We start from the raw sequence: 16,433 nt of genomic DNA, 5'->3' as shown, positions 1-16,433 counted from the left end.
GTGGTTACAAGGAAAGAGATCAGCAATGGATAATGCAGGATGGGGCAGCCCTTTATTGCAAAACATGACTTAAACCTGACTGAAGAGACATATATAAAGGATTGTGCAATCAGTCACATAACAGAGCATCTTTCGTTTGAGCACACTCAGTCCCCGCTTTTATCTAAACCAGACGCTCAGAAGGCCACCAGTCAGCTTTCGTGCCAAGTTTATGCAACCTACTTTATCCATATGGCGGTAGAACAGGTCCAAAATTGGTAAATACCAGAAAAATCAGTAGAAGTAGGCAGCCCTGTCTACCATACAAACAGTTACAATTTATTGTAAGAAGAACCAGCGCAGTCCCACAGAAAAATGAATATAGATGTTTCCACCCAAAATAAAAGTGAGACTTTAAAAAATATCAAAGTGTTTCAATGATCAACACAAAAGTTACACTTGCCTGTAGTAAACTTTGAAAAGACTGATGTTTCTCCTTATTCTTTATGTGAACTTTTGAGCATCTTGCCAGGAGAGATCGGACTTGCAGGACAATTTTAGCCTTGTTGATACTCTTGTCATAATCTTGAGCTGATGAACAACAAAAGAAGGTACAACTGAACAGTACACAACACCGTAAAGACATATTCCCTTCATCCATTTTGATAATACATTGTAAATGTAAGTGCTTTGCAGGATAAAACATAAAAGAAAAATGTAGTAAAAAGTCATTCTAGTTACAAAGAATAGACAGCACCTGGATCCGAGCCCATAATGTTCAAACAGAAATATAAAGTATCACATTCTTCCATGCTTTTGATATTCACATTCCAGTTAGCTTAACACTTTGCCCCCACAGAACGTCAATTGGCGACTGTAAGAGGCCATCTCTTTCCCTCACGGGACGCCGGTCTGCGACGGCACGATATAGCAACAAATATGTTGTAGGGATGACCTCCTTTGAGGCATGCACACTTGTTTAAGTTATAATTTCCTTTCTGAATTGTTTGTGTGCCTTTGAGGGTGAAAATTAGTTTGTTTATAACAATTGGAGTACATTTTAATGAAAAATATCAAGTAGACCTGGCATGAGTGCTGCTTTACACTGATGCCATGATGAGAATTCGGGTAACGTATGTGCTAGATGAAAAGTTTTCAGTTCTGATTCCAATTTCCTTTTTTGGTCAACATACGATCATCATGTTTTTTCAGTTCTGATTTTAATTTCCTTTTTTGGAGAACGTACGATCATCACATTCAATTTTCTCAATGTGCTGAAAATTTCAAAATGATTGGGGTATTTTTGCCGAAATACAGGTATAGTACTGATGTAGCCTAACTGTATCCTGGTACATGGGGACAAAGGCTGTGCGCCCTGCACGCTGCGTGGGTGGAAAATACTAAGCCATTATGTGATTTTTTAAACTAAAAATTTGAATTAAATTTTGAAAAATTATCTCATCATGTAAAAGGTGCTACTAAGAAAACCACCTACCTCCCTCTCCTCCATAGTAATCAAATTCTGGAGGAATGTCTCTTTTCCACACAGGTCTTCTTGCTTTAGCTCTTGTCATCAAAAATTCCAAAGTCTGAAAAAGATTTGTCATTCACATTTACTTTATTAACTTTTTCCCAAGATAGAAACATAAAATTATAAAGAGTGACAGACATACAGGAACACTCATGAGTTCCAAATGTACTGTCACTGAACACACTATGAAGGATCAGACCACTAGAATACCTTCATCATTAAGAAGGCTTCCAAAAGACGTAATGTAAGACTAGGGAATGGAATGAGACAAAAAAATCAACTTCTATTAAAATATACAGTGTTTCCAAGACAGATATTTTTAGTTTTAGTAAGGTTTTACAGCGCTCACAACTGCATAAGGTCATATGATCTCCAAGGGGTAGATGTCAACAGAGTAGTCCAAACGTGGAATCACGCTTACTCTGCCCACCTCTCTAGCCTCAACAGCACAAAGTCTGCTTCCACTTTCAAGGCACCCCGGAAATAGCAGTTCACAAGAGAGTGATAAACATACAAAAGAAATAGAGGAAAAAGTAAGGATGAGGAAAGAAAAAGCAGCAGTTCCCATTATGTTGTTCCGGCCCAGTATGAGCATGACATTGATAAATCAGCCAATATACAATTCTACTGTGCATAAGGACATGTTAATATCCACCCTTTGGGAATGGTCTAAAGACAACTTCAGTCAGTAGCACTGCCCACGGGGGAGGGGGGGCAAGGTAGATGTATCCACAACCAATGTGAACCATTTTCAAGATGAAAGAGTAGGATGCAGCAGCAACAGCAATATCTGACAAGACAATAGATAAAGCAACAGAGGGTTGAGCATCAATATTTTCCTGGCATTCACTGCAAGCAGTATTTGTGGCAAACATTGGCCTAATCGGCTAAGCTTTTAAAAACAACAAAAACATTGGGCATAAAATACAGGCCAATACAGTATAAAGACTATTATGTGTTGACAGAGAGCATTGTTGACATACTATGTCTAAGACCTCCAAGATATTAAAAGTGAGTATAAATATATATGTGAGTCAGCGTGGTGAAATTAGGCGCTCGTCGTATTAATGAAAGTGAAGAAACTGGCATTTTTTTGAAGGTTTGGGAATTTTTATCAAAATTTTTTTTTGGGCTCAACACCTTTCATGCCCATTAAAAAACACATTTCTGTGTGGATTTTATTGGAAAACATTGATTAAAAGGACCAAAAATCTAAATTTTCAGTTTCCACTGACTCTCAAGATAAGGAAATAACTAAACTTTGGCCGCCATTTTTTCACTAATTTTACCTCTGAAACCAGGCGACCACCACCTCCTTCAATCGCCATATCTCAACTTGTATCCACAATAAATGGATATTTTTTTTATCAGAAGCACAACAAATGAACAAGCTTTAAGATGATCCCAATAACTCCAAATACCCAAAAATTGATGAGCACCTGATTCCACCGCGTCGTGACACATGTCAAAAACGCACTGCCAGGCATTTTGAAATTATTTTCACGTGGCCACTTTTCAAGTTTGAACAGCTGCGCAGCTGTTTTTCCAGGGATCTTATTTGAGAATTTTTAAATCAGCAACATATCAGAAAGTCATCAACATATATCAGGCTGTCTATGTTGTTTTGGAGGGCCTGTAATTTCAAAGAGGAGAGGAGAAAGGATGCTTCCCCGGGGAACACTTTCCTCCTGCTGGTGAGGATCTAAAAGAAACAAGATCCCACATAAACCTTCAAAGAACAGTTTTGTAGAAAGTTGCCAACAAGGCAGAGAGATAACAATGGAAGCCAATGGAACTAAGGTCTTTTAGAATATTGTACTTCTGAGTTGAGTAAAACGCTTTTTCAAGGCAGGAAAAGATGGCAATCAGGTGACCTCCTTCAATAAAGGTTTTAGGTACAAAAGTCTCCATGCCATATAGATGATCCGCAGTTGACAGAGATTGTTGGATCCCACCAGGAAGATGAACATACCTGATAAAAATTATCCCCTATGCCTGAATCGAACTCAGGTCTCCGGAGAGCAAATGTGAAGCATCTAACCGCTACACCACAGATGCCGGTTGTTTGCTGATATTGGCAGGAGCACAAAACAGCCTATGTTCTAAAAATAAAATAAGCATGTGGACTATTTTAGCTCTACTGGCTGTTTCACCTCATTTCCACAACCAGTACCCAGAATACTACAGTGCAGAAAATCAATTATATCTAACTCTTTTTCAGTTTAAAAATGGCATTTACCCGTAATCCGCTCAGGATCTTGGGCACTTTCCTCCGATCACCTTCTTGTCCATTCTGAGCAGAAGCCAAGACAGCCTTGTACTGAGAGATCCTCCCATTTAAGGTGTTCACAGCATCATTGTCAAATTCTACAGATGAAAAAAAAAAATGTTTAAACAGGGAAAAGGCAGCTCATAGTGAAGTAGGCATCTCCTCTTCACTTATTTCAAATTTGATTAAAATTTTCATCATGATAAATAGGATAATCTAAGAGCTCTTCTATCTACTTCTACCCTAGGTTATAGTCTCCACTTCTGTCAAGATGTATTCTATCTCCTTAAAGTCTGAATTTAGGACCCTCCTACCAGTACTTTTCAGCCTTCCTCTCTTTATCATTCTTAAATGTGAAGGATACCAATATTCTTGATACAACAGCATACAAAAGTTCCAAATACAGAGTCAGAAATATTTAAAAATAAGGGAGAAAATTTTTCTGCCACAAAAGGAATTAAATGAGGTCGAATTCAGCTAATGTATACACTCTTGGCAAGTTTTGGTCAAGTAGAATGCAATATGGCTCTTCAGCAACATCTTTTAGCATTGGAAATGTTTATCAAGACTTTGAATGCACTTTTACCATTTACACTCCAAAGAACAGTAGAGCATATCATTTTGGAAAACAAAGCCACTTTGAAGGGTTTTCGACTTCATCTCCTTGTAGTAGCCTTGAAAGAGGCCGCCAAAAGAGGCAGTAAGCGAAAACTGCAAATACAATCTTTTTTCTGTGAAAATGAGTATGGTATGCAATTTATTTAACAAAAGAGTTCATGTGATGACTAAGGATAAAAATGGGAAATAAAATACAACTTGAAGCTGAGCCCATCCAATCAGTTATTCTGATTCCATGAATTAGGTGCAAAATATGGTAAAACATTATAGGTGCTGAAAAAGTAATAGGAATATGTTAACAGAATAGAAGAGGGAGGCACTTTCAGTGAAACTACCCATCACCAGTACCTACCATCATCACTGGGAATGACAACAGAAGGCGGGATCTCATCTGCTCTGATAGGAAAACCATCCTGAGCCCTCTTCTGTAAACTGTGCATCAACTGAAAAAGTAAACAAGTACACTGATCTCTGCCTAAGATCATGCAGCATAAGAACCTTGTGTGCCTAAACTAAGAGCCCGCTTTCACTATGTGATGGAACTTTTTTTCTCTATAATAGTAATCTATCTTTAATAAAAATAAAAATCTGCCCACGAGCCCACTTTCAGCTTAGGGCAATAAACTTCGCTAAGCATTCAGCTTTACCTTACTTTGTGCATACAAAGTGACTCTTCATGGCCAGTACAAACTCTACAAAGTTATGAAGTTCCCTAAAACACAGTAATGGGAGTGTGGGGGAGATAAGAGGGGGTAAATAAGTAACAAAGTGATGTCATGCCACAACAAATAACGGGTCATATTAAATAAAAGAAATGGAAGCTGGTAGAAAAAGGGGTTGGAGTGAAGGAAGTGGAGATGATGTAGCTTAGTGGGCAATGAAATGTGCACACTACATACACAGTTAGACAGAGCATTCTTTTGCAAACTACATGAGCCTTGCCAAGCAGGTCCATGGTCAAGTGTCAGATGGTTCAATAGCTTGTTCTTCATAAGCAGACAAAGCAACTGACTATTATAAAAAAGCTGGCCCCTCCACTGGTCACTCTTTCCTTCATTTAGGCAATGTTACCATTTGTTCTGTTCCATAGAGTTCCAAGGGGTGCTCTCGTGGCCTGGAGGTTAAGGTGTTCACCTCTCATTCAATAGGTCCTGGGTTCAGTTCGAACCCGGATAGCCACGAAAATTTTTCTTCTCTATCATAGTCTATTGCACACTCTTTCCTGCTCTCTAGCAATGTTCTGTCGTCTGTTTTCATCTCCACTTTCTACTCCCACCCCCCTCACCTCCTTTTCCCCCTCCTATTGGCTCCTGACTCTTTCTGCAGCTTTTCTACTGCTACTCCTTGGCTTCTTCTTACTGCTGTCTTTCAGCCATACCCCTGATCTTCTGGTAGGAAAGATCTATACCTAGCCTTCTCAGACAAGGGCCAAAAATCTCGGAGGTCCCCAGTGCAAGATCCGCAAGTTAAAGATCCCTAGGTGGTCCAAAATCGATTAGAGTAGGCTTCGGCCACCACCCGGGCAAAATTTCCTACCAACTGAAAATATTTGGAGTGTCCCGCACGCTCATATGACCTTACGTAGTTGCGAGCCCTGTAAAACACTTACCCAGCATCTGCGTTTGTCAGGGTCGTGATTTTTTGCATTTTTTGGTCCGCGATAAGCGAAGCAAATGAACAGGCATTAAGGTGACATCAATAACTCTATATGCCCAAAAATTGACAAGCCCCCAATTCCACCGCATCGTGACACATATTCATTTTTTTACAACCCCCCTAAAAAATATAAAAAATAAAAAACAACAATCTCTTTCTTCCCTCCTGAGTCAGTGTCACCAGCAGGATATATTTCATCACAAAATAGACATAGAAGGTAAAGGGAAGCAAACTGCTAAGAACTAAGTTGCATTCCTTGAAATCTGCCTGACAACACAGTCTGCTTCAGAACCTGCTCTATTAGTCTCCTGGCATTCAGAATATTTGGCAGAAACCAAAGTGTTTAGTTTAGTAAAGAGTTTTACGGCACTTGCAACACAATAAGGTCATATAAGTGACGAGAAACCAAAGTGTTTAGTTTAGTAAAGAGTTTTACGGCACTTGCAACACAATTAGGTCATATAAGTGCCGAGAAACCAAAGTGTTTAGTTTAGTAAAGAGTTTTACGGCACTTGCAACACAATAAGGTCATATAAGTGACGAGAAACCAAAGTGTTTAGTTTAGTAAAGAGTTTTACGGCACTTGCAACACAATAAGGTCATATAAGTGCCGAGAAACCAAAGTGTTTAGTTTAGTAAAGAGTTTTACGGCACTTGCAACACAATTAGGTCATATAAGTGCCGAGAAACCAAAGTGTTTAGTTTAGTAAAGAGTTTTACGGCACTTGCAACACAATTAGGTCATATAAGTGCCGAGAAACCAAAGTGTTTAGTTTAGTAAAGAGTTTTACGGCACTTGCAACACAATAAGGTCATATAAGTGACGAGAAACCAAAGTGTTTAGTTTAGTAAAGAGTTTTACGGCACTTGCAACACAATTAGGTCATATAAGTGCCGAGAAACCAAAGTGTTTAGTTTAGTAAAGAGTTTTACGGCACTTGCAACACAATAAGGTCATATAAGTGCCGAGAAACCAAAGTGTGTGTTTGGAAAGAACCAAAGGTATCAATCAAAAAAGAAACTGAAAAAAATTTAACACACATGCCCCAAATGAGACAATCTTCTGTGTCAAGTAAGGTCAGAGAAAAGGAATATGCCACAAGCAAATGAAAAAAATTACTTGTCGTTGGCCATCTTGTGATAGCTACGAACAACAACTAAAGTTAAGATAAAATACATTTCAGATTTTAAAAATTCATCGCAAGTGTTTGGTATGATCACACTCACCAAAGACATCTGATTTTCATTTAACATCTACAGGTACTGAGCTGATATCTCTACAGTAACACAAATAATAATCATACGTGCAATCCTCTCTGAAAGTCTTTTATTTTGTTGATCCTCTGATCTGACAGCTCTTCCTCAGCAAAGTAGAGGGCCTTGTGGTATTCACTCATTCTAGATGACAGCTCACCCAGTGGGTTAGCTAGAATATCTGTAAAAATCATGTTTTATAGTAGCTGAATAACTGGAGAGCCGTGTAAGTAGAATAAAGCAGAAAACACTTCATAAAACTATCGGCAAAAGTGTGCAACTTTTAGTTTTAATAAGTGTTTTACTGCACTTGCAACACAATTAGGTCATATAAGTGCCGAAGATTAGAGGTGTTACAAGGAGAGATCAGGAAAATAGATGTTTCATAGGAAAGAAGGAGCAAAGCACACCAGAGCACCCGCCAACCACCCACAAAGTGTGCAACTTTGTCATTCAAAAGAGACGCAGACTTACACAGTAAAGACCATATGACAAAATACATGATTTGTTGGAATCTTCCTCTGCAACACTTATGAAAGAGATGGCATCAATTGGGTACAAATAGGCACAGGAAAAAAAGACTGTTATGTCATTCGTTAAAGGAAGACTCTATCATGGTGCCAATAATAAATAACTAAGGAGAAAACAAAAAAAGACATAAACGACAAAGAGAGAGAAAGAAAAAAGGCATGAGCGATGAACATACACAAAGAACAGTGCTAAAAAAAATTTTAAGAAAGGATTTGGTTTGCTGGCTAAAAAGTAGAAATATGACAATAACTATTGATGATAAGTCCTTATAAGAAAAAATAAAAATCAGCGCTTGACAAAATGCAATTCCAACATATTCACTTGTAGTTTAACCAGCACCTGGCCCGGCAACCGATATAAAAAAGAATAATCTTTCTCTTTTTTAACCAAGTTTATTCATCCACCACATTTTGTAAGGTTTTTGAAGAAACCCCGGCCTATTGGCAAAGGGTCATGTGTGAGGCACCACAGGAAAATCAGTAAGATGTCGCTGGCTTTGAAGTAGAGATATCCAATAAAGTGAAAAGGTTTATTCTATTCTAAAAAATGAGTCCTGTGCACTATGAAAAACTTGAACATCTATCTTATTTAAATTCTTAAAATAATATGCTTGAAAAACAATTAGAAATTTGTTGTTTTTTTAATGATTTTTAAACATCAATTCGAACTCCAAACCCAGATTTCTCAGAACAGGGTTAGGGGGAATTACTAACTTATTATCATGCTTACATCTCAGCTTCTCATAAACTTATTTCAAATCAGTAAAAGCCCATTTACTCAGGAGATAATGTGTTTTATCTTGTCTGTTAGTAAAATGGCACCCTAACTGAATGTTTCCTACAAATCTGTAAATATTTCTAAAAGTCAAACTGTCTGCTCCAGGTAACAATAACTTGTAAATCATAAAGAGCCTACTTTCCAGTGGGATTCCATACAATATAAATGCAATCAATTATCATATTATCATTATAGTCTAAATTAACTTACAAATCATGACAACATCAAGAACAAGACGAAGATGTCTTAAAACATTAGCCAATATCTCCTAGAGAAGGGAGAAAAAAAACAACCCACTCACCATTCTGAGGTGTTATATCAAGGGGTGGAGGGACTTCTGCTTCACAAACAGCCTGACCAGCGCTGACCCTCTCCATGAGATCCACTAGCAACTGAGAGAAAAAAATGTAAAACTTAGGTCACTTTTTTTCTCATATTTCAAAAAAATACAAAAAAATAAATTAAGAGACATTTTCAGCATTTTCTTTTGTCTTGAATACCTGTCATGAAAGCTAGAGCATACTTCTATCAGCCAATGAAAAAGTTCATGAAGCTCTGATTTACATGCTGTTATTATTGATCCAGCAGTTCATGGGCTATCATCAAACAGCCTGCTTTTTGTTTTACATAAGGAGGCTTTATAAATAGCAAGGCCATTAACACTTTACTGTCATATTTCGGGGAAATTCCAAAGAAACTGGGTGGGAAACATCGTCAATCGGCGAGATGAGGCGGCAAAGTGTTAAGTAATATAACATGGTGTCCTAATAGGCACAGTCGGACATGAATTCTAACACAACTTCCCTAGCATAAACACTTGTCTTCTATTAATAAAGGCATCCTCATCTATCACTGTCTCATGAAAGGCATCGTAGGAAGCTACATTTCCCTTGCTTTCCATCTGCAAGCTTCATGGATACATATTGACTTTCAACTTGGGTACCCTATACATGTTGTTTTACAATAAGACGATAATAACTCATCAGCCACATAACTACATCAAGCCAAAAGCCTCATTAATATTTTCGACGAGAGCAGGAGAACAGTCAATGCAAAGAGAAAAGGCCTCTTCTAAACGAGTCAAAAAGTGCACAGTCGGCACACACAAGTAGATTTCCTAAACACATCTTACTTGTATGTCTCGCTGGAGCTGTGAGGATTGCTGCAGGTTGTTCAGTGCAGCAGCTTTGTCCATTGCACTTATGTACATGTTGATCCGTTCTTCTAAGGCCTGGGCTGTCACAGGAAGGCTTTGCTGTTTCAAAATATTCCCATAAATACAAAAATCAGGAATAAATATAAATCCAATCTGTAGGTATAAACATGTTAAGTGTTAGTATCCTTTTCCTCTTCATTGTGTCAATAAAGACTACAATAACAAGACTGTAAAACAATCTAAAACGAATTGGCAAAAATCTTTCAGCACAAAACTAACAATGAAAGTAAAGTCCAAAACTATTGTTTGATTGGCCTTGCCTTCACCAAAAACTGAAAGCACTTTAAAAAAGGGGGAAAATATTTACATTGTGTTAAACCAAATAACCCCTGACAAATAAATATGGTATCAAAGACCAAGAAAAATTTTGAGAAACTTGGTGTAAGCCAATAGAACGAAAGACATTTTTAATTATATGTGATACTGCTACCAAAGTCAACAGCTAAATGATGACATTAACATTTTTCTTTTAATACACACAACATCAGTTTGGTAAGAGTTTTACAGAGCTTACAACGGCATAATATTATATGAGCACATGGGACTAAACCTTGTTGTTTTCACGATACAGCACAATTTGAATTTACTTTGCCAAGTTCGAATGATTGAATTTAAAAATGTCACCGTAAAAATTCCGTTTCAAAAGCAGTAGTTCACATTTTTTTAAAATAGCACCATCTACATCTTTGAGAAAAGATGAATGTTCTTTACAATATCAATAATTTTCGGGGGGATCAAAGACAGAGAATAAATTCTTCCCTTCAGTGCGTTAAAAATATTTACTTGGTTTCTTCTAAGTTTGGATACTCTATTAAGATGTTTCAGATCGTTAAGTCGGCATCGCATCCGACACAAAGGCTTTTCATCTCCTTGCAGGAGGTTTTTATATGTCAGGAATGTCCAATACGTAATTTCGTTTTAAAAAACTTCGGCTCTTCCAGAGGGACACAAAGGAATGACATGATGGAGTTTATTGTCACTTTGTTGACTCTTCTGTTCCTCTCACAGACTGGAGGTGTTTTGGTGCGGCTTTTGACCTTGTTTTTAAAGTCTGTATGTGGGAGAGTGTTCTCCGTTAATCCCAACAGGAGGGACAACCTTAGCAACACGATCGACCTGCTTATTCCTTTGGATGCCTACATGACTAGGTAGCCATGCAAACACAATATTATGCTTTCCAGGTTTACCAAGGAGTGAATCCTTTAGAGAAGCTTGATGATTATAGGGTTTAAGAGGGTGAAATAGGGGGCTCTCGTGGTCTAGAGGTGTTTGCCTCTCATTCAAAAGGTCCCGGGTTCAAAATCTGACAACAAAGAAGAAACTCTTCTTCTCTAAAATTTTCTCTTTTCACCTCCTTCCCTGTTCTCTAGTCATGTCATCTGCTTTCATTTCCACTTTCTCTCCCTCCCCCCTCCCCCCCACATCCTCTTGGCTCCTCTTTCCTTTCCTCCAGACTGTTCTTGAGTGCAGTTTTTCAACTGTTGACCACGGGCTCTGCGGGGTCGACAGTAGAAGTACAGGCCAACCTCATGACTGGCTGGACGGCTTTCGCATACGACTGGCAGGGACTGGGTTCACAACTCGCAGACAGTTTTGTGGGCTTCCTGCAACGAGCAGCCATTTCACACTTTGTATCGTTGAATGGTGCATTCTTGGAGCCAAGTTGAGCACTCCTTGCACAGAGCTATAAGCTCGCCATGGATATTGGGGCAGCACGAGCTAGCTTTGCAATTCCATTTCAGGATGTCCAGTTTTGTCACAAAGAGGACTCACAGCTATGTGTTGAGTGTTGGCATCGCAACTGGCTATGGCCGAACTTCTGACACTTGAAGCAGCGAAGAGGGTTCAGCACACAGGGTCCCGTGTTGAGGACCAAGTATGAAGCCCGAACAGAGGTAGGAGGGCGATACAAATCGAAAGTGAGGACAATCGTATTCATTTCAAGGGTGGTCTCTCCCTACAAAAGAGCAATCCACCAGGCTTCAACCACACCCTCATAGTTGACCACAATTACTTTCATTGAGAAGCCTTTTAGCTCACAGCTGCTAAATGTTTTGTTTTTTTAATGTAGGTCTTTTTACGCCCCCACTGAGACAATTTAGATCAATTATGAGGCGCACTTCTGACCTTGCCTGTCAGGGCCAACCCGTGCTGAGAGGGATACAACATCTGAGCAGAAAGACAAGAGATATTTGAGACTCTTTTCTCCCCACTCCGGAATCGAACTTGGGTCTTATGCATGTGACAGCTAGGCGTCAAACTACTACACCACAGATGCCGGTGCTCATGGCTGCAAACAATACTCTTCAAGCTGTTGAATTTGATGTGATGCACAGACACGTAAGATACTGCCGAAGAACGTGGTTTCAGAAGTCCAACCACTTTTTTCTCTGACAACCATTTGACAAGGAGCGCCCCTGAGGACAGCTTTTGAACATTAGTAAGGATGTATCCCAAAGCTTGTCTTGCTGCATTTCCTGTCTTGGACAGACTTTGATCAGTAATTCTCTTCTACGCATCAGCACTCTAGATGGTTAAGATCTGATCTGAAAGCTCCCATAGGAGGAAGGTGGATAGAAGCAGCCATTAAAGTCCTTTTCTTAGTGATTATAGATTTGCTTGACTCAACGACCCCACCTACTTCCACAAACCCCAAGATATTTTTTGAAAGCTTAAGAAGGGTCACTTGAGTATTTTTATTCCATATATGCAGGTGTGGTTTGGTTCAACTCTGAGGCTCCTAATCCATCAACAAGCCCACTGAAGGGACACATTGCTCGGATTTCCGGAGTTGTGCCAGGGTTACCCAGAGTTATACTCTTTACAAAGGTGGAATAAAACCTTCCATGGGGGAAGGGAAGGGGGGGTTGTACACAAACACAGTTGACTTTATCACTGCGAATGAAACAATCTTTAAATCATGCACTTGATTTTCATAACACAACACCATGTACTCATTTAACATAAAATTCGAAACATTTAAGAAATAGCAACTTTCTCTCACCCTCCCAGGGCCCCTGTTTTGCTGCCAAGACATTTTCACTCTGCAGTGTGGAGTATTTTCTCTTTCATCAGACCTGTAAAGGAGTAAAAAAGCTTCACTTTGTAAACATACAATTCTAGAAAGTAACAGTTTGAGGTTCCAAGAGTAAACAAAGGTGGGTAGGTGGGTGCAGAGGAAGAGAGGCACATACATTAGTGCTGGGCGGTACCGGTGAAACCCAGTGTCGGTAGTTTCTCAGCACTGGGTGCAAAGAAGGCTAGGAGGTGACGTCATAGACAGAGCATCTCGCATCTCACATACGCCACGATCTGCGCCGCCTGCATAAGCAAAGTGGCTCTCGCGGAACCTGATTCGAAGCCATATTTAGATTTAAGCAAACTTGGTTTTTGATATTCAATTTTGAATCTGAAGTCATGTAACAAGGTCACCCGTAGCGTTGTGCATCTAACGTAACAGCTGCTAGGCCTAGGCCTAAACACTGCACACTTCCCATGGCCCGGTAAAAAACCGTTGGGACAGCTCCTTCCCAGAGCTGGCACTGGGGGCCTGGTGCCGGTACTGACACCTCCTTCGGTAGAACCAGGAGTTCCGGTACTGGGTACCACTACCTGCCCATCCCTAACATACATAAGCTTGTTAGCTGGGGTACAGCATCAAGCTAAAAGTTGACCCATATTTGTCACACATAAGAGGGCTTTAAAAAAGATTAGAAAACCAGTTCCAGTTCCAGATTTGGTTGGGTTAGCAGTGAGAGATCTGTTAAATAACTATGACTAGAAGGGATGGCTATCAATAGGCCAAGTAAAAAAGTATGAATTACCAAAGTCTTATTATCATATAAGAAAATAAAAAGCTCATTTTGGGGGGTATGAGTGCAAGTTTTACCTCATTCAAGCGTTGCAACTGCTTCATACCCCAACCCAAATAATGAGCCCGCTAGATGGATAACATAGGTCTCCCTAAAAATGTCTATCTTAAGTAATATTCTATAAGTGCTAATGGAACAGATCGTAGTCTCTACAAAAGTAAACAGTATTATGTTATCACTATATCATGACATCACTACTGTTATCAGTTATAAATCAAGCCATGGACCACTCACAAAATCAAGGATAGTATACGACATGACTGTTCACTCTTCTGTTTACGACATAGGGAAAAAATGTACTCAATTGCGTTGGTACCAATGTCTACATTCTTGCGATATAAGGATACTTTTTTTAAAGAACGAGTCATCTTGACAAGGAATGATTGTAACAAAAGAACTTTTTCTGAAACAAAACAAAACTTTTCAACATTACTGAGGAAACACATGATTTATATTCTTGTTCCTAGAATAATAAGGTGGACACTCTGTTTTAGTGAGCAGCCTCTTCTTTGTTTGCTTGTTTGAGCAAAGAAAATCACTTTGATGTAACAGTGGTCATTTAGTGCAATGAAAAAGCAAGTCATACAAACTGCAAAAACAACAAAGGGAGAAGAAAGAAGCAGGGTGACCCCCCTCCAACTACCTGCTCTTGTGTGTATGCAACTTTTGACAAAATACAACATCGAACAAGCTATATAAGGAAACAAAGAATAAAGTGAGTATTTTTAAATCACAGTGTGTGTGTATGGAATAATATTATAGTTCACTTATTCAGTATACCTCTCTATTTAAAAAGTAAGGTTATGTAGCCTCGGGTTATTTGGTCAACAAAGACAAAAATGCTACAAAGTCAAATTTGTTTCTGTTCCCTCCCCCCCCCCCCCCCCCAATCTCATTTCCCAGAAAGCGAAACCACATTATTTTTTTTCTAATAAGAGGTTGTTATAATTCAAATTTTCGTTTCAGTCAATATCACGATTATGTTGAACAGAATGTAAGCAATCAGGTCAAGAATGAAAGTTAGTACAAGCAAAGTGAAGGTGATTCAAATTTCAAGTCAGGCTTCTTCCAACTTCCGTCAATACACTAGTGCAGATCTTTGTTTAGAAACAGTGTTTGCGAGACTATTACATAAAATTATGCTCCAGGTCTAAGGTAGATGAGGCGGAAAAAAATAGTGCAGACTGATCAAAATAATGAATATTTACAACTTCATGCTTCCGTTGAACCGGAGTAAGCAGGGCAAAAGGCCTGTTACGCTCTGTGTACTTTTCGCTCTTGAAGAAATTAATCGTCCTTTTGCCCATCAATTACTATACACGCCTCTATCCTAGCTTGAAAATATTGATCAGGTAGAACGAAACTTTGGTATCCTTAGTTTCATTTCAATCCATCTAGAATTAGAAATATTGAAATTTATATGATCTTAAATTTTTAATGACGGGGTGAGATTTTGGTGGCTAGTGCAAATTCGACAGGGAGAAACGTGGCAATTTTGAGAGGGGGTGGGCCAATTTCGACATGACTCAGATTTGTTTCAAGCCAAGCAAAAATACTAGCTTCATAAGCAGAATCAATCAAACAATCACATTTCAGTTTAATCTTGCTCGTATTTTCATTTTCATCATGGGTCGAAATCCTCGACCGCTCAGATACAAACTAGCAAAAATTTAGACTTAGACTAGACTACTCAACTGTCACAAGTTCGAAGCTATAAGTGTGTGTGTGTGTGTGTGTGTGCGTGCGTGCGTGTGTGTGTGTGTATATGCATTTGAAATATGAGTGCTTCAGGGCTTGAAATAGACCGCGGCACCGTGGCAATTTGCCTTGGTGCCTTTGCAAATTGCCGTAATGCCTTTAAAATCAAAGGGTCAACCGCGGCAATTTTTGCTGTGCCCTTGTTTGTTTGTTTTTTTAATATGCCACCATGAACATAAATCAATATTTACCTTGTGGTGTCACTTGTGGAAGAAAAAGAAAAGAAAAGTTATACAAGCGTCTTGTCGGGTTCGCCACCGAGGCAGGTCAGTGAACCTGCGCGTATCACAACTTAATCACAAAGATACGGCATCGTGTGAGCACTGGTAGTTGGGGTCACCAAAGTTCATTCAAAGTCTGAACACCGCGAAGTATGGGAGTCCGGAAGGGGGGTATTGTTTTGGGGTTTTTTTAAGATACACTCGTCGGGGGGGGGGGGGAATCTTGTCAGACTTGTCTGAAATCTCATCAAAGCTTCAGTCAGACACTGCTCAGCTTGACAATTGTATCCATTTTGTCATGGCTAGTACAAACACACTCACATCAATGATGACCAGACCTCAGCAGTGTCTGACACAAGCTCTGGATGAAAAAGAAGACTCCAGATGTGAGAGATGTGGCAAGAGATGTGTCTTCAACTAGACGTCCTGATAAAACAGCACTATTCTCTGAAATCATCTTCTCTGGTGATACTTTTCAAAATCACTTGTTTTGTCCCATAAGGGACAAACAGTAAGCCAGTCTTTTTCTATATTGTGTGTGCCGACATATTTTCAATTTTCTGATCTAGTCATAAGTCTTTTTTAAATAACATACATGTTACTTTAAAACATGTATTTTCAAAACTTGTTTTCACTTAAATATATAACAGTCAGAACCTCACACTGTTTAACTGCTTGACAGCAGTTTTTAGTAATTCTTTTTTTTTTCATACAGGTACATAGGTTGTTTTCACTCCTCATTTTTTCTTTT

At 39.0% G+C, this 16,433-nt stretch overlaps 1 protein-coding gene across 2 annotated transcripts in view; it reads right to left on the bottom strand.

Annotated features, from left to right (window-relative positions):
* LOC101854088 overlaps positions 1-16,433 on the bottom strand; it is a 37,582-nt gene that overhangs the window by 17,618 nt on the left and 3,531 nt on the right. Inside the window, exons 2-9 of one of the 2 annotated variants that reach the window (XM_035970068.1) lie at positions 12,836-12,908; positions 9,748-9,870; positions 8,917-9,007; positions 7,358-7,488; positions 4,750-4,840; positions 3,750-3,877; positions 1,475-1,568; positions 443-570 (exon numbers count right to left, since the gene is read on the bottom strand). In XM_035970068.1, the coding sequence (XP_035825961.1) occupies positions 443-570; positions 1,475-1,568; positions 3,750-3,877; positions 4,750-4,840; positions 7,358-7,488; positions 8,917-9,007; positions 9,748-9,870; positions 12,836-12,868 (819 nt within the window). In that variant the 5' untranslated portion in view covers positions 12,869-12,908. Of the gene's footprint in view, positions 1-442; positions 571-1,474; positions 1,569-3,749; positions 3,878-4,749; positions 4,841-7,357; positions 7,489-8,916; positions 9,008-9,747; positions 9,871-12,835; positions 14,074-16,433 lie in introns of those variants that run through there. The other variant, XM_013083187.2, reaches the window with a different exon arrangement.

The sequence above is a fragment of the Aplysia californica genome, unplaced genomic scaffold, assembly GCF_000002075.1.
Source record: "Aplysia californica isolate F4 #8 unplaced genomic scaffold, AplCal3.0 scaffold00216, whole genome shotgun sequence".
Taxonomy (NCBI): Eukaryota; Metazoa; Mollusca; class Gastropoda; order Aplysiida; family Aplysiidae; genus Aplysia; species Aplysia californica.
The sequence above is the reverse complement of the archived record's forward strand: the minus strand, read 5'-3'. Positions and strand labels throughout refer to the sequence as shown.